Below are 19,484 nucleotides of genomic sequence, written 5' to 3' on the forward strand. Positions count from 1 at the left end.
TATCTCATTTGAACTATTGGTTTCTTCGTTTGACTGGGCCATATGTTCAATTTTCTGAGCGTGATCCGTTATCTTCTGCTGGCGTCTGGGCATTTAGTCAGATTTCCCTGGGTGTTCGACCCCACAGGTTGAAAGATTTTTCTATGCAATCTCTTGGTTCTGTTTTTCTTATCCTGCCCAGTAGGTGGCGCTCATGGCACACGTTTGTCTGTGGGTTCCACCAGTGAAAGTTGCTGTAGGTCCTTTAACTCTGGAAAATTCTCGCCGTTGGGGAGGTTCGGCAGCCGAAGCGTCTTGGAAGAATGCCAGCCGGCCTGGGGTTCCGAATGCGGGGAGGGTCGCCGGCCGTCGCAGCACAGGAGAGCGTCCGGCCAAATTAGCTAGTCGGCCCGGGGCACCAAGCGTGGCGGGAGGGCGCCAGCTGTCGCAGCCCGGGAGAGTGCACTGTTCCCAGCCGACGGGGGAGTCACGTGTTTGGAAGGGATCCCCCGGTCACTGTTCTCCGCAGTCTGGGGATTTCCGACCCAACTATCTCAGTTGTTCCGGGGGGCCTCGTGTGGTGGGGGCACCAGCCGCCGCGGCCTAAGGGGACCGCCTGTCCAATTCTACCAGCTGGCCTGGGAAGGTGGAAGGGAGGGACTCCGGTCGCTTGCCGTCCCACCCAGGAAAGCCCGTGCCCCTTGGTGATTTCACCGGAGCTGGTTCTCCCAGATAGTCAGCCGTTCCAGGATGGGGTACGCTGTCCCTTTGATCTCCCTCGTGGCTCCGGGAGCTGCTCTGTATTATCTCCACTCCCCCAGTAACTGTTCTGGAGGAGGAAAGGTGAGGGCGGCAAGGCTGTCGAGGCTGGTGGCGGAGGAGCACGGTGAAGGCAGGGGAAGAGGGCATCGTGGTGGTTGGAGAGCAGCCGGAGCAGAAGGGTGAGGAGGGGGGGGAAGGAGGTCGGGCGGCTCGGCTGCTGCGGGGCGTGGGCACCGCGCGGCGGGCCGGCGGAGAAAGAGAGGGGGGAAGGAGGTCGGGCGGCTCGGCTGCTGCGGGGCGTGGGCGCCGCGCGGCGGGCCGGCGGAGAAAGAGAGGGGGGAAGGAGGTCGGGCGGCTCGGCTCCCAAGTACATTTTAACAAGTAGTTGTAGAACAGATTTTAAAGTTTGGTATGGGTTACAGTTCCATGATTTTTCATTTTCTCTTTTAGCTGCACCAAGATACTGGAGACCAACAGAAATATCAATACAGTGATTTAGCAGTCACATTTATTTGTTAAATGCTATCTTCTCTTTTATACTCCTTCTCTTTAAAAAACATGTATACATAAAAGCAATACATTTCAAAGTATATCACAACAATTAGTTGTACAACAAATTTCTGAGTTTGGTCAGGGTTATAATTCCACAATTTTAGGTTTTTACTTCTAGTTGCTATAAGATACTGGAGACTAAAAGAGATAGAGATATCAATTTAATGATTCAGCAGTCATCTTTATTTGTTAAATCCTGTCTCCCTGTATAAGTCCACCATCACCTTTGCTCTTTCTCTCCCCCTCTTTAGGGGTGTTTGGGCTATGGCTATTCTAACTTTTTCATGTTGGAAGGGTCTGTCAATAATATGGGGTAGGGAGATGAAACTCTCTGATGTTCTGGAGAGGCTGGGCTTCCTAGGTTTCAGGACTTATCTGGTCCAGAGACCCATCTGGAGGTTGTAGGTTTCTTGAAAGTTACTCTAGTGCATGGAACCCTAGTGGAATCTTATATATTGCCCTAGGTGTTCTTTAGCATTGGTTGGAACGGTCCTGATTGGGGTTTGACAGGCTATGATAAGAGCAACCTCCAGAGTAGCCTTTTGACTCTTTTTGAACTCTCTCTGCCACTGATAATTTATTAGTTACACTTCTTTTCTCCCTTTTGGTGAGGATGGAATTGTTGATCCCACAATCAGTGCCAGGGCTGGACTCATCCTTTGGGAATCTCCCAGGCTGCCAGGAAGACTTTTACCCCTAGATGTCATGTCCCATGTAGAGGGGAGGGCAATGATTTCACTTACAGAGTTGGGTTTAGAGAGAGTGAGGCCACATCTGAGCAACAATAGAGGCCCTCCAGAAGTAACTCTTAGTCATACCTGTAGGTAGTCTAAGCTTCTCTGCTACCTACATAAGTTTCACAAGAGTAAGCCTCAAAATCAAGGGCTTGGCCTATTGATTTGGGTGTCGCTGACGTTTGAAACAGTATCAGGGAATTCCTTGATGGTTAAGCTTAATGGTTACGTATTTTTTCTCCCATCCCTCAATGGACTTTACCAATACTTTTTTATTATCTGCTTAATATATTCTAGGATGTATCCAGGCATTACATTAAGCTGTATAGAATTAAAGGCCCTCATTTTTATTCTGGGCTCCCTGTGTTTCAGTTATTCAAATGAACAATCCTGACAGGCTAAATTAGATTATGTGCTACAGGAAATTTAGGTTTCAGACAAAATAAACCTTTCTTCCTTTGGTCTCAAAGAGTAGGTGTGGTTCTAAAATACAGATAATGTCTTCCTTACCCATGTGTTCTGAACTACCTTAATCCTGACCTGTTTGGCTTAGTTCTTATCTCTGAATAGCAGGTTATAGATAAATAAAACAGCCTCTCAAAATGCTCTGTCTTTTTTATTCTCCATTTCATTAATTTCTGATCTAATCTTTGTTATTTCCTTCTGCTTGCTTTGGGATTAGTTTGTTGTTTTTTTCTCTAGTTTCTCCACTTGTTCAGGTCTTTGATTTTAGCTCTCTCTTCCTTTTTAATATAGGCAGTTAGGGCTATAAATTTCCTTCTCGGCAGTGCGTTCCCTGAATCTCATAAGGTTTGATACATTGTGTTCTTGTTTACTTTCATTTTGAGTTATTTACTGATTTCTCTTGCAACTTCTTCTTTGACCCACTTATTGTCTGAGTGTATTGTTTAACCTCCTTATGTTTGTGTATTTTCTAGTCATCATTTGTTATTGATTTCCTACTTCATTCCATTATGACCAGAGAAGGTGCTTTGTATAATTTTAGTCTTTTAAAATTTATTAAGGCCTGTTTTGCGCCCCCAGCATATGGTCTGTCCTGGAGAATGTTCCGTGAGCACTTGAGAAGAATGTTTATCTTAGTGTTTTGCAACGTTCTCTATAAGTCTGTTAGGTCTAGTTTATTTATCATATTATTTTGTATCTCTGTTGTCTTTCTTGATCCTCTGTTCAGATGTTCTGTCTATTGGAAAGAGTGGTGTCTCCCACCATTATGGTAGAGTTGTCTATTACTCCCTTCAGTTTTGCCAGTGTTTGCCTAATGAGGCACTTGATTAGGAGCATGGATATTTATGATCATTATTTCTTCTTGGTGAATTATCTCTTTTATTAATATATCATATCCTTCTTTATATTTTAGGTGTTACTTTTAAGCCCTAGAGAAATCCTTCAGGAACGGTTATGAAAATGAGAAGGTGGGAGGAGAAATGGTTGTTACTTGGAGAGTAATTTCTTAAAAGTCAAGTGTTATTATTAAACATGTTATTATTAAAAGTTCAGCTATCAGTTTGCTATTTCTGTCCTTGGGCTCGCATATAGGATATATGATTGAGTACGTCCCATGTGCTAGGAATGTACCTTTTCATTTTCATCTCTTCATAGCTCTAGGGAAGATAATGTTATTGTTTTAAGATTAAAATTGAGCATTTACCATATTTCTATGTAATAGTACTGAGCAGTGTGGTATACTGTATTACGCTTCCTTTCTTGGTTTTTCCACTTTCTTGCTTTTCTTTGTATCTATTGTAGATTCTTCTCAAACTTTCTAATTGTGAAACAGTTTTCCCTCCATTCTCACTTGAACTCATCACAATTCAGCTTATGCCAGCCATGCCCAAACATCTCTTATGAAAGGTGTTAATGAACTTTGTGTTACTATCAACAGTTGTCAATTCTAAATCTTCATTCTACTTGACATCTTTTACATACTGTACAAAGCAACCTTTCACATAGTTAATCACTTTTTTCTTAAAACATTTTCTTTGCTTGACTTTCAGGATGCCACACTTTTTCTTGTTTCTCCTCCATTTTACTGGCTGTTCATTTTCTGCCTCATTGTTTGCTTGATTCTCACTTCCTAGACCTCTTAATGTTGAAGTACTTCAGGACTAAGACATGGGTCTTTTCTCTTTATCCAAACTCATGTCTTAGGATCTCATTCATTCTCATGTCTTTAAACATCAAATATGTACTCTTATATTTCTCAGTTAAATTTCTAGCCCCTGCTTCTTATAAACTTGGATATCAAGCTGCCACCTCAGCACCTCCTCTTAGATTACTCATGAGCATCTTGATATAATATTCTCAAACTGAGCTCTTTCTCCATACCTCCCCAAATACTGTTCCCACAGTCTTCCCAATTTTAATAAATGGCAACTATTCTTTTAGTTGCTCAGGCTGAAGAATTTGGTGTCATCCTAGGTTTTTTATTTCTTTTAAACTCCACATCCAGTTCACAGCAAATTCTATCATTTTTACCTTCAAAATACCATCTTTCATCAAATCTAAAATCCTACCAATCCTAAAAATGTATTTTATGTGCCACTAAGAAGTAATGCTGCAAAATTATGGCATACCATAAATTTTATTACACAGTTCAGTTTTGGAGACATTAAAGTGTGAAAGATACGCATCACTTTGAATCATGAAAAATGCTATTTCCAGAATCCATCCTCTTCTCACCATCTTCACTGCTTACCACCCAAGTTCATTCCATAGTCACTTTTCACCTGATTATCACAATAGCCCCTAACTTATCTTCCTGCTTCTTCCCTTGCCCAACCCCACCTCTACCTATCCCAGTGTATTCTGAAAACTGCATGAGTGTTGCTTTTAAATTGTGTGTCAACTCAGTTTCACTCTTCTGCTGAAGACCCTCCTGTGCTCTCCATATCAGTCAGTAAAAGCAAGAGTCCTCACAGTGACCTACAGGGCCCTTCAAGGTCTGGTTTCCTGTCACCATTCTGATTTCCTCCCCAGCCAGTTTCCCTCTCACTATTCTCCTTTAGCACACTGGCCATCTTGCTCTTCTACAAACATACCGAATTCACCTTGGAGCCTTCCCAGTGGTTGTTTCTTCTTCCTGGACACTCCTTCCTTAGTTATCTTGTGACTAACTCTTCACATTCTTCAGGTCTTTTACTCAAATGTCTTTACTCAGTGAGCCCTCTTCTACTCCCAACCAACCCTCTTACTACTGCTCCCCCCAACATCAGTCATACCTTATTCCCCTCCTCTGCTTTACTTTTCTCTGTACCGCCTGTTACCGTGTGGCAGATTATATATTTTGCTTTGTTTTGTTTACTGTTTCTTTGCCCCCCAGTAAATGTAAGCTCCATAAGGATAAGGGTTTGGTCTTTGGTGTTTTTTCCCCATTGTATTACCCACAGAGCCTGGAAGATAGTAGGTGCTCAGTAAATATATATTGAATAATGTAATGCTTCAAATGTAATATTAAGATGCAAATATTCAATTAGTGAAAAGTGATGTATTATCTTTTATCATGTTCAGGATGACACTTGGATATGTGAGTGACCATTGGGCACAGTATGTAAGTCACAACCAAGGCTTGGGATTGGATATGCAGCCCTACTCCATGGAGAAACTACAGGTTGAATTTGATGAGTTGTTTTTGAGGTCTGTCCTACATGTACTGAAAGCTAAAAGGTAAGAAGTATGGTGATAATTATTTTGAGATAGCCCCCTGGCTAGTGAGAAAGCTTGGAGTGAAAGTCATTGACTGAAGTAGAACTCTTATAATAATGTCTTTCATCTATTTCTTATCTTGGGAAAATTCTTGGGTCTTAGTTTTCTTATTTAGCTGTAGTGTATTCCCTGTTGGCTGAAATCATCTCTTGCAGGTTTCTTTCAGTCTTAAAATAACCAATTCTGATGGCTGACCTTCACCACCCTTAACTTTTGGGGTAACCTTGGGAAACAAGGACGAATTTTGTTAAACATCAAAGCATAATGAAGCAAAATAAGTGCTTAGTAAATGGTACACTTGCTGACTTTGTTCATGCTGTCTTACTGTAAGGAGTTTTAAGATCTAGGACTGCCATGGATTGTGATCCCTTGTCTTGATTGTATAAATACTGTCTTCTGATCATGCCATCTTTGCCACCATTATGGCCTGGGATACAATAGTAGGTGCATAGCAGTTCATTGCACACTGCTTCCTGAGCCTCTAGTGAAGTGTAGGAGTAGGTTGTGCCATAGCATTGCACCCTCCACTAGGAGCTGTTGGTCAGCCTCTGACCTCTCCCCAGCTCCACTCTTCGGCTGCTTGCTCCCCTGCATTTTTGTCTTCCTCTGAACTGTCTAAACTCCCTTTTGTGATGGGGCTCTTAGGTTCAGCCTTTGGTTATTGTGTGTCATGTAGTTAGTTTGTGTCTTAGTCTCCCATTTACTTTAACCTGGGGCAAGTCACTTAATATCAGTGGTCTCATTTTCTTTAGTTGTAAAATGGAGATGATTATAAAGATGCTACCTGTTCCAGTGACTTCATAGATAATTTATGAGGATGAAACAAGATAACATATGGAAATACTTTTTAAATTATGAAGGACTTTCTAGTGTAAGTGGTAGTGTCCTTGTGTGGTTTCAGTTGAAGGACAGAGTAACTCCTCACTTACAGAGAGATCAAACTCCTTGGCTGTTTTAGTACTCTTAGCACTCAGAAGGCATGAGTCTGAGGTAAATAATAAATAGAACTTGGGCTTAGCAACTTTTCTTTCTTCTTTTTTTCTTTGTTTTCTTTTTAAATGCAGTTTTATTGAGATATAGTCCCACACCATACAAACCATCTAAAGTATGCAGTCACTGGCTCACAGTATCATCATAGTTGTGCATACAACCCTATGATCAATTTTAGTACATTTTCATTACTCCAGAAAAGAAATAAAAATAAAATCCAAATCCTCTCTACCTCTTGCCCCCTCCCATGTTGTTGACCACAGTATTGTTATGGTACAATTGTTATTATTGATGAAAGAGTATTAAAAATTACTGTTAACTGTAGTCCATAGTTTGCAGTAGGTACTTTCCCCCCCATATATCCCTCTATTGTTACCTTCTTGTAACAGTGTTGTACATTTGTCCTAGTTCATGAAAGAACTTTTATATTTGTGCTGTTAATCATTGGCATTGTCCCCTGCAAGATTCACTGTGTTGTATATTCCCACGTTTTAACCTCCAACTTTCTTTCTGGCAACATACATGACTGTAAACATCCCCTTTCCACCACATTTACAAACCATTTGGTGTTGTTAATTATTCTCACAATAACATGCTACCATTACCTCTGTCTATTCCCAAAAGTGTATGTTCAACCTAGTTAAACGTTCTGCACATATTAAGCAACTGCTCCCCATTCTTTAGCCTTATTCTATGTCATGGTAACCTATATTCTGTATTTTATGTCTATGAGTTTATATATTATAATTAATTCATATCAATGAGATCATACATTATTTTCTTTTTGTGTCTGACATTTCACTTAAAATATTCTTAGGGTTCATGTTGCGTGCTTTAGGACTTCATTCCTTCTTAATGCTAAATAATATTCCATTGTATGTATATACCACATTTTATTTATTCATGTATCTGTTGATGGATGCTTGGGTTGTCTTTTGGCAATTGTGAATAATGCTGTGAACATTGATGTGCAAATGTCTGTGAGCCCAGCAGTACTGGCCTGTGGGAGCCATTCTAGTGCGTGAGAAGATTCTTCCATCTCTGACTGCCTGTCAGTGGTTCTTGTGCTGGCTTAGCTGTCCTGTTTACTTATTAGCTCCTTTATACTGAGCTGTGAACCCTGCCTGTAACAATATTTATGTATTCCACAAAGATGATGATTACTTTAAATTTTTAAACTGTTGAGAGGTATTGATGTTGAGTAATGATATATTTTAGGAAATAAATTAGAACCAGATATTTGAAGCCATGAAATTTAGATTTATTTGGCATTTCTTTGGAAATTTGTATCCCTCAAAACAAAACAAAACAACCACAAAAACAAATAATAGACAACAAAAACTTAAGCTGTGATTTTCTGCCTATTTGTTACATAGGGAAATTTATAACTTGAAAAGTGTTTCATTTTGTGATGTTACTTTTAAGGCCTCTGCAATTTTCCCCCAGTGTTTTGCGATCCTTTAAAACAGTGTCAGTTCCCATGTGAGGTGTTAGAATAATTACTAAGACAGAAGCCTGGCCTACATGAACTCAGAAGTTTCTGCTCAGCAGTCTAGCTGTTGCTTTTCCAGAGTCGAGGTCACTGGTAGGTTTGGGCCAGCAGCATCCTGTGGGATTAGGCATGCTCTGTTTCATTTCATTTCATTTCTTTTCTTAATAAACTTAGCTTATTTGTAGTTGACCAAGTTGTAGCTGTGATCAAAATATAGTAACCGTTTGGAGTGCCTACCTATTTTTTTATTTTTTTAATGTTTTTTTCTTTATATTCTGTTTTATTGAGATAAAGTTCACATAAACTTTTACTAAGCATTTATTGAGTATTGGTTGTTTTCAAGATGCTGGTTTAGATACTGGATAATTAAAATACAGTGTTACATACTGGTTTATATAAAGATGAACAAGACCTGATTTCTGCTCAAATTGCTTGGAGACTAGTGGGGAGGGCATCTGTGTACATTAGTTATAGTAACTCAAGGTGCTTCCTCCAGTATGGTTTAAGAATCACTTGGATCTTAATTACCTGGGGTAAATGTAAAAAGTGCAAATTCTTGGGCCCCAGCTGAGACCTACAAAATTATGATCTCTGTGGGTGGGACTTGGGGCTCTGCATTTTTCACAAAGTCTCCAAGTGATTTTTATGTTCACTGAAGTGTGAGAACCAGTGATAAAAGGTATAATAATGCCAAAGTCAGGTATGAATGAAGCTCTGTGATAGTACTAAAGAGTAAATCAGAGGAATGCTACACAAATGGAGGGGTGTCAGCTTGGAGGCAGAAGGGTATCTTCAGGTTTGGTTGGAATGGTAAAATATTCTGACTGCAGAGACGGCTCGTGTTTGGTCAGCTGTCTGGTAGAAGTCTTTCAGTGCTGGGCTGAGGTGTTTAGATTTCATTCATTGGTCAGAGGAATCACTGGAGGGTTTTGATACCTACCTACCCACCCACTGCACGTGTGTGGGTGTGGGTGTGCGTGCACGCATGTGACCCTGTATGCATGCTCAGACACACATATCCACATCTCAGTAGCAACTTCTCTGCCACCTGGATTGTAAAAGAATCTTGGGTTCAGAACCCAGCTCTGCCTCTTACTATTCTCTCTCTGCACGATATCCTCAAGTGTAAATCGGGGATTATATCAATAATAGCACTTGCCTCAGGATTTTAGTGAGGATGAAAAGAGCTGAGATCATCTGTTCTGTCTATCTATGTAATTATAGTAATGCTGGCACAGAGTAATTGTTGCTTGAGTATTTGCTGTATTGTTTTCATGCTTGAGGTGTTTATGACAGAAATGTGTTAGAAAAATTGCTGTAGTGTGATTTATGATTTTTTTTTCTTGTCAGAGCTGAAAGTTTGCCTACTTTCTTAGTGTGGTGACACAGACTAATATAAAAAATCATTCCTGCTCTTTAAAACATACAGACTAGGCATTTGGCTCTTTATGTCTGAGATGCCCTTTGGGACACTATCAGTCCAGATGCTCTGGAAACTCTTCTACCTCATGCACCAGGCGGACAGTGGAAATCTGGAGAAGCTCTGCACCACCCTCCAGGCTGCTGACTGCAAGAAGCAGCTCCAAGGTACAGCCACCCCTGACCTGGCTTATTGAAAAATGTGTGGCATTCATCCCTTTCTACCTTTATGTGCTTTTTCTCCTTATCACTTTATTCTTTTTACTTTTAAAATGAATACGAGATTGTGTTACTCTGTGTAACTTATGTATAATGATTTTGAAATTTGAGAGTCTGCTTATTTGTCTTGGTTTATTGGATAGTATTTGACATATTTTAAATCCAAATTTTATTCATCCCAAACTGTCCATAAACAAAATATTCTAACTTTTTTTTTTTTTTTTTTTTTTTGCATGGGCAGGCACTGGGAAACAAACCTGGGTCTCCAGCATGGCAGGCAAGAATTCTGCCTGCTGAGCCACGGTGACCCACCTGCTAACTTTTAAAAAGCACCTTTTATATGTGTTTGTGAAATTACTCTAGTATATAGTCAGATTGGCATGTATTAATTGTCTAGAAATTTTTCAAGATTTTTTTCCCCATCTGTGTCAATGATATCTTGTATAACTTTTTTGAAGTTGTAATTTTTGAATCAACTAAGTAAAGATGTAAACAGGTGTATTGTAAAGTAATTTTTGTGAAAACCTAGTAAGCTTTAATGTCATACCACCACTCAACTATAGGGTATTTATTTGCTTTTGTTATAATTATGTTAAAAACAAGAAAAATCCGATTACTTAATTGGATATATACATTAGAATTATTTTTAGAGTCACTCTGTACATTAAAATAAAAAGCTGGTAGAAAACAAACCAAAATACAGGATTTTTAAAAATGCCAACAGAAAATTCTGTTTTCTCAATTTTTAAACGTCTATATCGTTTAAAAGAAAACAATAAACTTTAAAAATTAATGGACATCAGCTGGCAGAGGTGTTCCAGATGCCATTGACCTTTCTTGAGTCAAGGTATCTTTCTCTGGATGCTTTAGTTTGGACATTGTTATGGCCTAAGAACTGTAGACTTGCAACTTAATAAATCCCCTATATATGAGCTAACCCATTTCTGGCATATACACTCCAGCAGCAGTAGCAAACTAAACATTCTTTCTCTGCTTATTATATGTGTCCTACTGCTTTTTTGTGTGTTTACTCTGTTGTTCTTTTTCTGCTTAGCTCATTAAATTTGTATCTTTTATGCCTTTCTACTATTCATTTAAATATGTATTATTCAAAGCACATCTTTAGCTGCATTTAACACTTTTTAAATTTTTTTTAATTTTAATACTTTTATTGTAAGCAACAAATAAACATATAAACATTCTTGACCTAGTTAAAATCAGTGGCTCGCAGTATCATCACATAGTTGTGTGTTTATCACCATGATCATTTTTAGAACATTTGCATCACTCAAGAAAAAGAAATAAAAAGAATCTGGCTTTTTAGTGATAGTTCTGGTTTGAAGTCCTTCACATTGTTCTACTTCGTAAAATACTTCTGCTGACTTGGGGAGAGGGTTACATTAGAGTAGTCCAGAGTCGTACTTGGACTTTCAAGTGAGCTGATGAGAGAGTTTCACAGTCTTTACCTGTTTCCCTGGCAGCTAATTCTGTAGCTGAAACAGTTAACACTGAAAAAGGCATTTCCTTTGGAAGTGCCTGAGATGGATAGCACCACGTCTTTACACTGTGGAGTCTTGGCTGGGTCTCCTTTGTTTCTTCATCTCCCTTCAGTGAGTAGTTACTGCCTGCTAGACTATGTGTTAAAGCACTTTGTGGCAGATGTAGCAGTTTAACAATTCAGCTTTGTAATGAATTTGATGTAGGACTGGCCTTGCCTCCCTACAGAACTTGGGATCCCACTGTTGGAAATTGGTTCTTGACTCCAGGCTCTTTATCTCTAGCCATCTCATGACCTCTGTGGTCTGGCACACATGTTATTGTCACACTGTAGAGAAGTTTCACCTGCTCATTAGGTTCTACCCTTGAGGGTGGGGCCTTTGCAAAATTTAATCTTCCTGCTCTAATTTGCAGTTAACTTCTCATTTGCTTAATCTTTCTTATACCACATTTTGTTGGGAAGCTTAATTTTTATTGTATTTATGGAAGATTTAAACTTTTTGTTTTACCTTGGTTTTTATTTTCTAAATATGAAAGTTCTTATCCTTTATATAGTCAGTTCATATTTATTATGAGGACAAAGTGAGCCTGAAATTACAGGTAGTTCCTAATAAACAAATTTTAACTTTTAATTTGAATATTTTCTAATTAGCGAACTTTTCAACAGTGACCGTTAAAAATTGGCTCATTTTAATTTGGTATCTTTTTGTTTGTTTCCAGTATAATCAGGATTCCCATCCTCCAGCAATATGGCTAAAAGTGGAATCATGAACAAATTTGATGATAATGAAATGTAGAAATGTGTTCATTCAACTTTGACTCCTCAAACCTTTTGTCATATCTTGTTCCTCCTTAATGTTACTACTGTTTTAACATTAAGCTAATTAGAGAATTTTTCCCACTTATTCTTTTTATAGAATTCTTTAAAATATAAGGCCTACCTTTTGATATATACCTTGAAATATTGTAAATTAGAGTGATAATTCCAGTTTTTTTGTTTTTTTTTTACGTGGGTAGGCACTGGGAATCGAACCCGGGTCCTCTGGCATGGCAGGCAAGCATTCTTGCCTGCTGAGCCACTGTGGCCCACCCATAATTCCAGTTTTTATTATTCTGTGACCGCTCTATAATAATTTGAATTTTATACTGAATTTGAGGGTAGCAGATGAAAGTAAGTTTGCTAAGTGTCCCATGGAGTTATTTTGAAAGTACAGGAAATTTGATGAAGTACCTTTAGTTTTTCAAATAATTTAAGCATGTGAAAAGAATTGCTGGCTTCTTGCCTTCTTAGTGTGAAAAGTACCATTAGGAGAATTTTTTTTTAAAGCTGTGCCCTGCCCTCTCCCCTGCCCCCCTCCCCCATAGCTGCCTTTGCAATATTATTTTTCTGTTGTCTATTGCAAAGTTGTTTGTCAATACTGCCACCTGGTGAAAGAATGTAATCTTGCTTACATAGCATCTTCTGAGAAATAGGCAAAACATGTTATCTACTGTTTATTTCAGTCCCCAGTATTTCAGGTGTGGTTATAACTAATTTCTTGCCACAAATTTTCATTGAAGCAAATCTGTTTTGTTTTTGAATGCCATTTGCAGTGAACAATTTGCTAGTCTTCACAGTTTTCATTCACTAGAATCTTCATTAATTTGATTGACAGATATCAAGTAGCATTTGTGTGCCTGGCACTGGCAATACTGCCTCTGAAGGTGTATTGCCTAGTGACAGTAGTGCTCGTAGTTACCATGACATTCCATTTAATCATAACCTTTTCAGCCAAATGAGGAAACCAAGACTTGGAGGTGTAAAAGTCTCATATGAGTTACATTGTATTTAGAGTTTATTGGAAACTCAGAAGCCATACAGTCCAACCTCTTTCTTGATGCCCATAGAAATTCTGAAACAAAGACAGACGTTTTATATTTTTAAATATTTCTAAATGTCTTTTAATTTTAAATTCTCTGCTAAAGTAATTTAAAATGATGTACATTCATTCTTTCCCCTTATTGATGTTCTTGATATGAACTTGCAGACCCGGAACATTTTGTGGACTTTGAAAAGTGTCTTTCTTCCATGAATAGCTCTGAAGAGATTTGCCTTCTGACTACATTTGCTCAGATGGCTCAGGCCAGAAGAACCAATGTAGATGAAGACTTCATAAAAATCATTATTCTGGAGATATATGAGGTTAGACTATTAAATTTTAGAAATTGTGTAAAAGTGTTTTCTTATTGATTTGTCTCTCCATTGATTCTTTTGGGATTATTTTTTAAAAATATGTGACCATCTAGTTATTGTTTTGTTCATGGAAGAGGATAGAGAATCAAAGGAATATAAAAACGTGAATTATATCCATTCTGTTTCTCCCTACCATCTCTTGACATTTGATGGATAAATTTTGGTAAGGAATAGACTGTCTGGCATAATCAACTTTCATTGTAAATTTTATACTGTTTCCCTGCCCCCTTCCAAACTCTACTCCTCCATTCCTACATGGAAAATCCAGTTTGAGAATGACTGAATTAGAAGATCTAAAGTTATTTCCAGAATCAAATACCCTTTCAAGCTGTTCCTAACTATGTATAAGGTTAAGACCTAGAGAGTGGATCTGGAATTCCATGCTATTTTCATGATCTGGAAAAATTGGAAGAGAAGGAGAAATATGTTTTCATACGCATTAAATGGTATCCTTTAGATCTTTTGGTAAAGTAATATTTATGCTCTTGAATAACATTTCAAGTATTTTAACCAGGACTCAGAGTAAAAATGACAGTCCACTATACTTTTTTTCTCCCCCTTTCAAAGTTTTTATTTAATATATTATGTCAACAGAATAAAAGTACATTGTAATTCTTTAGTTTACTTACATAATTAACATTTTTAAAGTTCTAGGTACATTGTTTTTACTTTTAATTAACATGTAGAAATTGTTCATTTTAAGTAAGCCAAAAAGTAATTATAATTTCAGTCCAGTCTTACAGAACATTCCCTGAAAGGTATCCTCTTGGCCTTTGAATGTTTCTATTTGCCATCTCAGTAGTAAAGTCAAGAATAAACTGACAAGTTACTGTATCTTAAGGGTTTTCAAAATTGAAAAACTTATATGCAATACTTACTAAACTGAAGTGAGTGGACAAACATCATTAATTACACCATTCCTTACCAGCAAATCACTGTTCTTTCTCAACCTTCTGGTGACATGATTAGACAGGATGCAATATTCAAGTTGATGAGACCCTTGGAAGAAATAGTAGTGTTCTTTGGAGTAGAAGACTGCATCGATTTTAGGTCCAATTCCTAGAAGGTGTTTGGTAATGCATTTGGGATAATGAGGGTCCATGTGTTGTCTTTTCTCATCTTACCTCCAATACCATTTATCTACAAAGAAGTAGTCTTGTAGAGAAGTTATTTAAAAACAGCTACATCAATTTTTTTTTAACAAGTCAGGGAAACCCAAAGAATGTATGCCCTTAGGATAGTTTGAATGTTTTCTTAAACTGCTGATTAGCCAGTACTTGTCATCTTTAAAAAGAAAAACTTTATTTCTGGCTCCAACTTCATAAGCAGCTTGAATACCAGATGGCAAAGTTGGCCATAATTTAGAAATTAAACTAATGCTGATCTTAGGTTTCTCAGCATGCTTCCACCAGAAGAACCTGTCTTTAAAGAAAAATATTTTATTTCCAATTGTAGTGACAGCATCGAACCTCGAATTGGGGTCACACAATTCTGTACTGTCAGGGTCTGGCATGAGTTGGTGCTATTTTGGGCCTCTTTAGAGGTACCGAATGCCACGTATGTCCTCAGTAGAGAGGCTAAATATGTTGGCGTCAGTGTTACTGTAGGTGGGAAACATGATGGTCCTTGGGTCTGAATGGTCAAGAACCAAGAAATGGCTAGTCTCATGAACTGCAACAAGAAATAAGTTATTTCTTTTGAGTCCAGATTTCATCCCCATCAAAATGTGCATCTCTTCCTATTCCACCTCTAGTTCCAAAAGCATGGGTTAAAACTCCACTTTTTTCCGTCAGAGGGGTGGATGTCTCCATGAGCTCGATGTGAAAAAGAGGTCACAATGTCAGCTTCGCCTGCATTAATCTTTCTGAATTTCAGGGGGTCACATCACTCCATACTTGAAAAGCCTTCTGGATGGCATAGTTGACATCTGCATGTGCCAGGTCAGAGGTATAATTGTTGATTCTGTAGGTGATATTATGTTTGTGCCATACTGGGCTCCCCTGGCATTGTCTTGAAATGCTGAATGTCTGGCACTCCACATCGGGGGGTGTGCATCATTGCCAGAGTAGATGTGTCCAGTTGCTCAGTCATCTTTAACCCCAAGATCTGCTGCATTTCCTGGATTTTAATCTGCATGAGGTTCCCATTGGCTTTTTTGGTCACTGAAAGTCTTTCCATGTTGAGATCAGAAACGGCTCCCAAGTATCTTTTGGCAAGCACCCCGTTAATTTCTTCTGAGTATGAATCTCTGGTCAGGGGAATAGATCCAGAAGTAGTAACTTGCAGGATGAGAATCGATAGAAGAAATTTCATTTTAACTTCTCCTGGGCAGGCAATGGTGACTCAATGACAGCGTTCTCTCCTGCCATGCCGGAGACCTGGGTTCAATTCCCAGTGCCTGCCCATGTAAAAGAAAAAAAACTTCTCCCAAATGGCTTAACCCAATTCACCCTGTTCCTTTTCAGTCCACTATACTTTTTTATCCTCTGTGTGTGTGTGTGTGTAATTGAAGTACTACTTAATCTTACTATCATACATGCTCATGTTTTTCCATTTTATTCTACTCTATTATTTTTCTGTTCTTTTCCATTGTACTAAAGAATGGTTGTCATTGATGTTAATAGATTGCAATCTGTACTTAAAAAGACATTGTTGAAGAAAAGACATTCATATTTTAGAAAGTTCTGTAGTTGGAAATCTTATTTTGTAAGAGAGAATTTGTATTTTCACAAAACACATTTTGATTTTCATCATTTTAGTGATTTCCTTAGGTTTAGAGAAGTTTTAAGACCAAAGAGGCTATTTTATTGCAACTTACAAATACTGGGATATTCTTTCTGAATCAGCACTTGATGTCATTGTTACAACTAGTTGACTTTCCTTTCTACTCCCTTTACTCCCAACTTCACGTCTTTAGGGTAGCCAGATTATTCTCCGAAATTCTGACATCTTTTTGAACATGCTGTGAATTGGGGCTTAATGTAAGGTTTTTTCTGCTTTACTAGAAAACCGCTTAAATAGATTATGGGCATATGCTTTGACTCATAATTTGTGTTAAAGGTGCCTCCCTTTTTTTTTTTTTTTGCCTTCTAGGTATCTTATATTACCCTGTCCACCAGAGAAACTTTTTCAAAGGTTGGTCGAGAGCTTTTAGGAGCCATAACAGCTGTTCACCCTGAGATAATTTCTGTCCTTTTCAATAGAGTTCAAGAGACCATTGACCAGGTTGGCATGGTAAGAGCACTGATTTTTTTGTTTTGTTTTTGTTTTTTTAAATTCTGAAGTAATAGATTAATAGAAAAAATAGGAAGGTTGTCAGGAATGACCGTGTGAATTGAGGACACAACAGGTTAAAGGGAACTAACATTTTCTGTGTGCCTTTTAACACATCCTACTCTGTGTTCGCTTCTTATAAAAAATTGGGCATTGTTTCTTAAATCGCCTCAAAGTTAACTTTCCTGCCTCTTTCAATAACAGTTTTTACTTTAATTAAAGCCTTTAATTAATTAACAATTTTAATTTCATAATTCTCACATGTTCTAGGAAGAAGCAACTCCAATTAAGAAGAAAATAAGAATCATTCAAAAACAAGATTTAAAGTAGTAATTTAATTGAGACAGACACGTAGTTTTTTGTTTCTTGTCGTAATCCCTTTTGCAGTCTTTATATAGTTTTTAAAACAGCTTTATGAGATATCATTCATATATTGTACAGTTCATCCATTTAAAATGCAATGCAATGAATTTTAGTATATTCACAGATATAGTACAACCATCACCACGATCAAATTTTGAACATTTCATCACCTCAGATAGAAATCTCATACCTGTTTGCTACTGCCCTGTCATCCTCCTATCCTGTAAAAAACCCCACCCAAGCCCCCACCCCATTCCTAATTAACCACAAATATATTATCTGACTTAATGGATTTGCCTATTCTGGATATGTCATGTAAATGGAGTCATATAGTTTGTGGTCTTTTGTGACTGACTTTTCTCACTTATATATTTTCAGGGTTCACCTGTATTGTAGCAATAAAAATTTTCTTCATCATCTGTAATAAGTAATGGCAGATCATTAATTCCCCAGGAATGTTTAAAGTGATAGTATTTCTCTGTGAGCCTGTATTTGGGCAAAGGGTCCTTCCATCCTGAAGTTATTGCATCATCCCTGTAGAATAGATGACTGATAACTATCATTCCTTTATCACATTGATGAGTTAGCAGATTCCAGTGGAAGATTGAAACATTTGTTTTCAAATGAAGAATAAATATATATTGTGCTTTCCTGGGAAAAGTACATGATACTTTTTCCTTTTCAGAGAAACATTGTATCCTGTATTCTAATATAAATAGATTTATATTGAGATGAAAGGCTTTTCCTATGTAGTTCAATGTAGCAGCAAGTTTTTGGTTGTCCTCTTTTGAGCAGTCATCTAGTAGAATGAATTCCGGAGAAGTACACGGTGGGTTATACCATTGTTTTCAGTTTGAAAGAGCTCATGGGCTTTTTCTCTCAAGTGTTTTTCTAATTTGGCCATACTGAAATTTCTAATTTGGTCATAATACTTCTAGTTACAGTCAGTGTCCAGAGATAGGTTTAACTTTAAATATAAAAATTAAGTTTAAAAAATATAAAAAACATGATGTTTTTTAAGAGCACATTATAAGATACCTCCACTTCCTGTACATGTAGTTCTCTTGTGCTCCGTGAATGTGTGGAGGTTTTAAGAGGAATTTATGCAAGCCCTGTATGCCTTCAGGTAAATGTTCTGGCTTTGAATATTTTTGGTATGACTTTGAGCTAGTCTGGAAACAGACCTAAGCTCCTAAGCCTGGGAATGAGCTGTGGCTGGGAGCCCTGAATTTTCAGTTCATACTTGGGGTGTGTCTGAAGATAACGTCTGTTCTAGAGCCCGGTATGAGAGGACAAATCTTACGTGCTTTTGATGTGTAGAGATTGCTCTGTGGTAGGAATATTGTTGTTAAGGACCAAACCTTTGGGGATAACCCTAACTATAGAACTCAAAGGTATATTTTGATGCCAACCTGCAAATTAATGTCATATTTTCCTCTTGACATATTTTATAGTTTCAAAGATGAGTTTACTTCAGAGGATAGATTCTGCTTTTATTAGTGAAATCCATGCGTGTCTTCCCTCTTTCTGCAAGAAAAATTAGTGATGTTTTGACTTTCAGTGAAACCAGGTATATTTTTCAAATACTCTGTAAATCCTGTTTTGTTGAGAATTCATTTATACTTGTTATGTTTTATTTTTCCTGTCTTTTTTACATTGGCTTGGACCTTCATTACAATACTGAATAGAAGTGGTATGAGTAGACATCCTTCCCTTTTTTCACTATTGTAGAGGAAGGGGTTCAGAAGTTTACCATTAAGTATATAAAGTTAGGTGTAGGTTTTCATTGATGTTATAGAGTAGGCTGAGGATGTTTCCTTCTGTTGCTTATTTATTGATTTTTTTCTTTTATCTTTTTATTTTTTTCTTTACTGCACTTGTACTTATGATTTTTTGCTTTTATTCTGTTAATGTGGTGAATTACCTTGACTGGTTTTCAAATGTTGAATAGATTGGTTTCCTGGAATAAAAATCACTTGACCATAGTGTATTTTCCTTTTTTTACATATCACTGAATTCAATTTGATAATATTTTGTTGAAGGTTATTCATGAGGGATAGTTATAGTTTTCTTATTATTTCTATTAGGTTTTCATTTTAGGGTTATGCTGGCCTCATAATATAATATGAGTTGGGAAGCATTCCCTCTTCTTCTATATTTTGAAAAAGTTTTTTTTTAAGATTACTATTAATTCTTCTTAGAATGATAACATTCATCAGTGAAATCATCTGGACCTGGAGTTTTCTAC

General features: G+C 37.6%; 1 protein-coding gene and 1 pseudogene across 1 annotated transcript in view; one reads left to right on the top strand and one right to left on the bottom strand.

Moving 5' to 3' along the window:
- Nucleotides 1–19,484, top strand: part of EPG5 (ectopic P-granules 5 autophagy tethering factor) — a 152,860-nt gene that overhangs the window by 34,200 nt on the left and 99,176 nt on the right. Inside the window, exons 10-13 of the mRNA XM_077135572.1 lie at nucleotides 5,556–5,711; nucleotides 9,662–9,819; nucleotides 13,395–13,549; nucleotides 16,694–16,834. Of these exons, the coding sequence (XP_076991687.1) occupies nucleotides 5,556–5,711; nucleotides 9,662–9,819; nucleotides 13,395–13,549; nucleotides 16,694–16,834 (610 nt within the window). The remainder of the gene's footprint in view (nucleotides 1–5,555; nucleotides 5,712–9,661; nucleotides 9,820–13,394; nucleotides 13,550–16,693; nucleotides 16,835–19,484) is intronic.
- LOC143662750 (macrophage metalloelastase pseudogene) lies at nucleotides 14,478–15,913 on the bottom strand (annotated as a pseudogene).

The sequence above is a fragment of the Tamandua tetradactyla genome, chromosome 18 (assembly GCF_023851605.1).
Source record: "Tamandua tetradactyla isolate mTamTet1 chromosome 18, mTamTet1.pri, whole genome shotgun sequence".
NCBI classification, from domain to species: domain Eukaryota; kingdom Metazoa; phylum Chordata; class Mammalia; order Pilosa; family Myrmecophagidae; genus Tamandua; species Tamandua tetradactyla.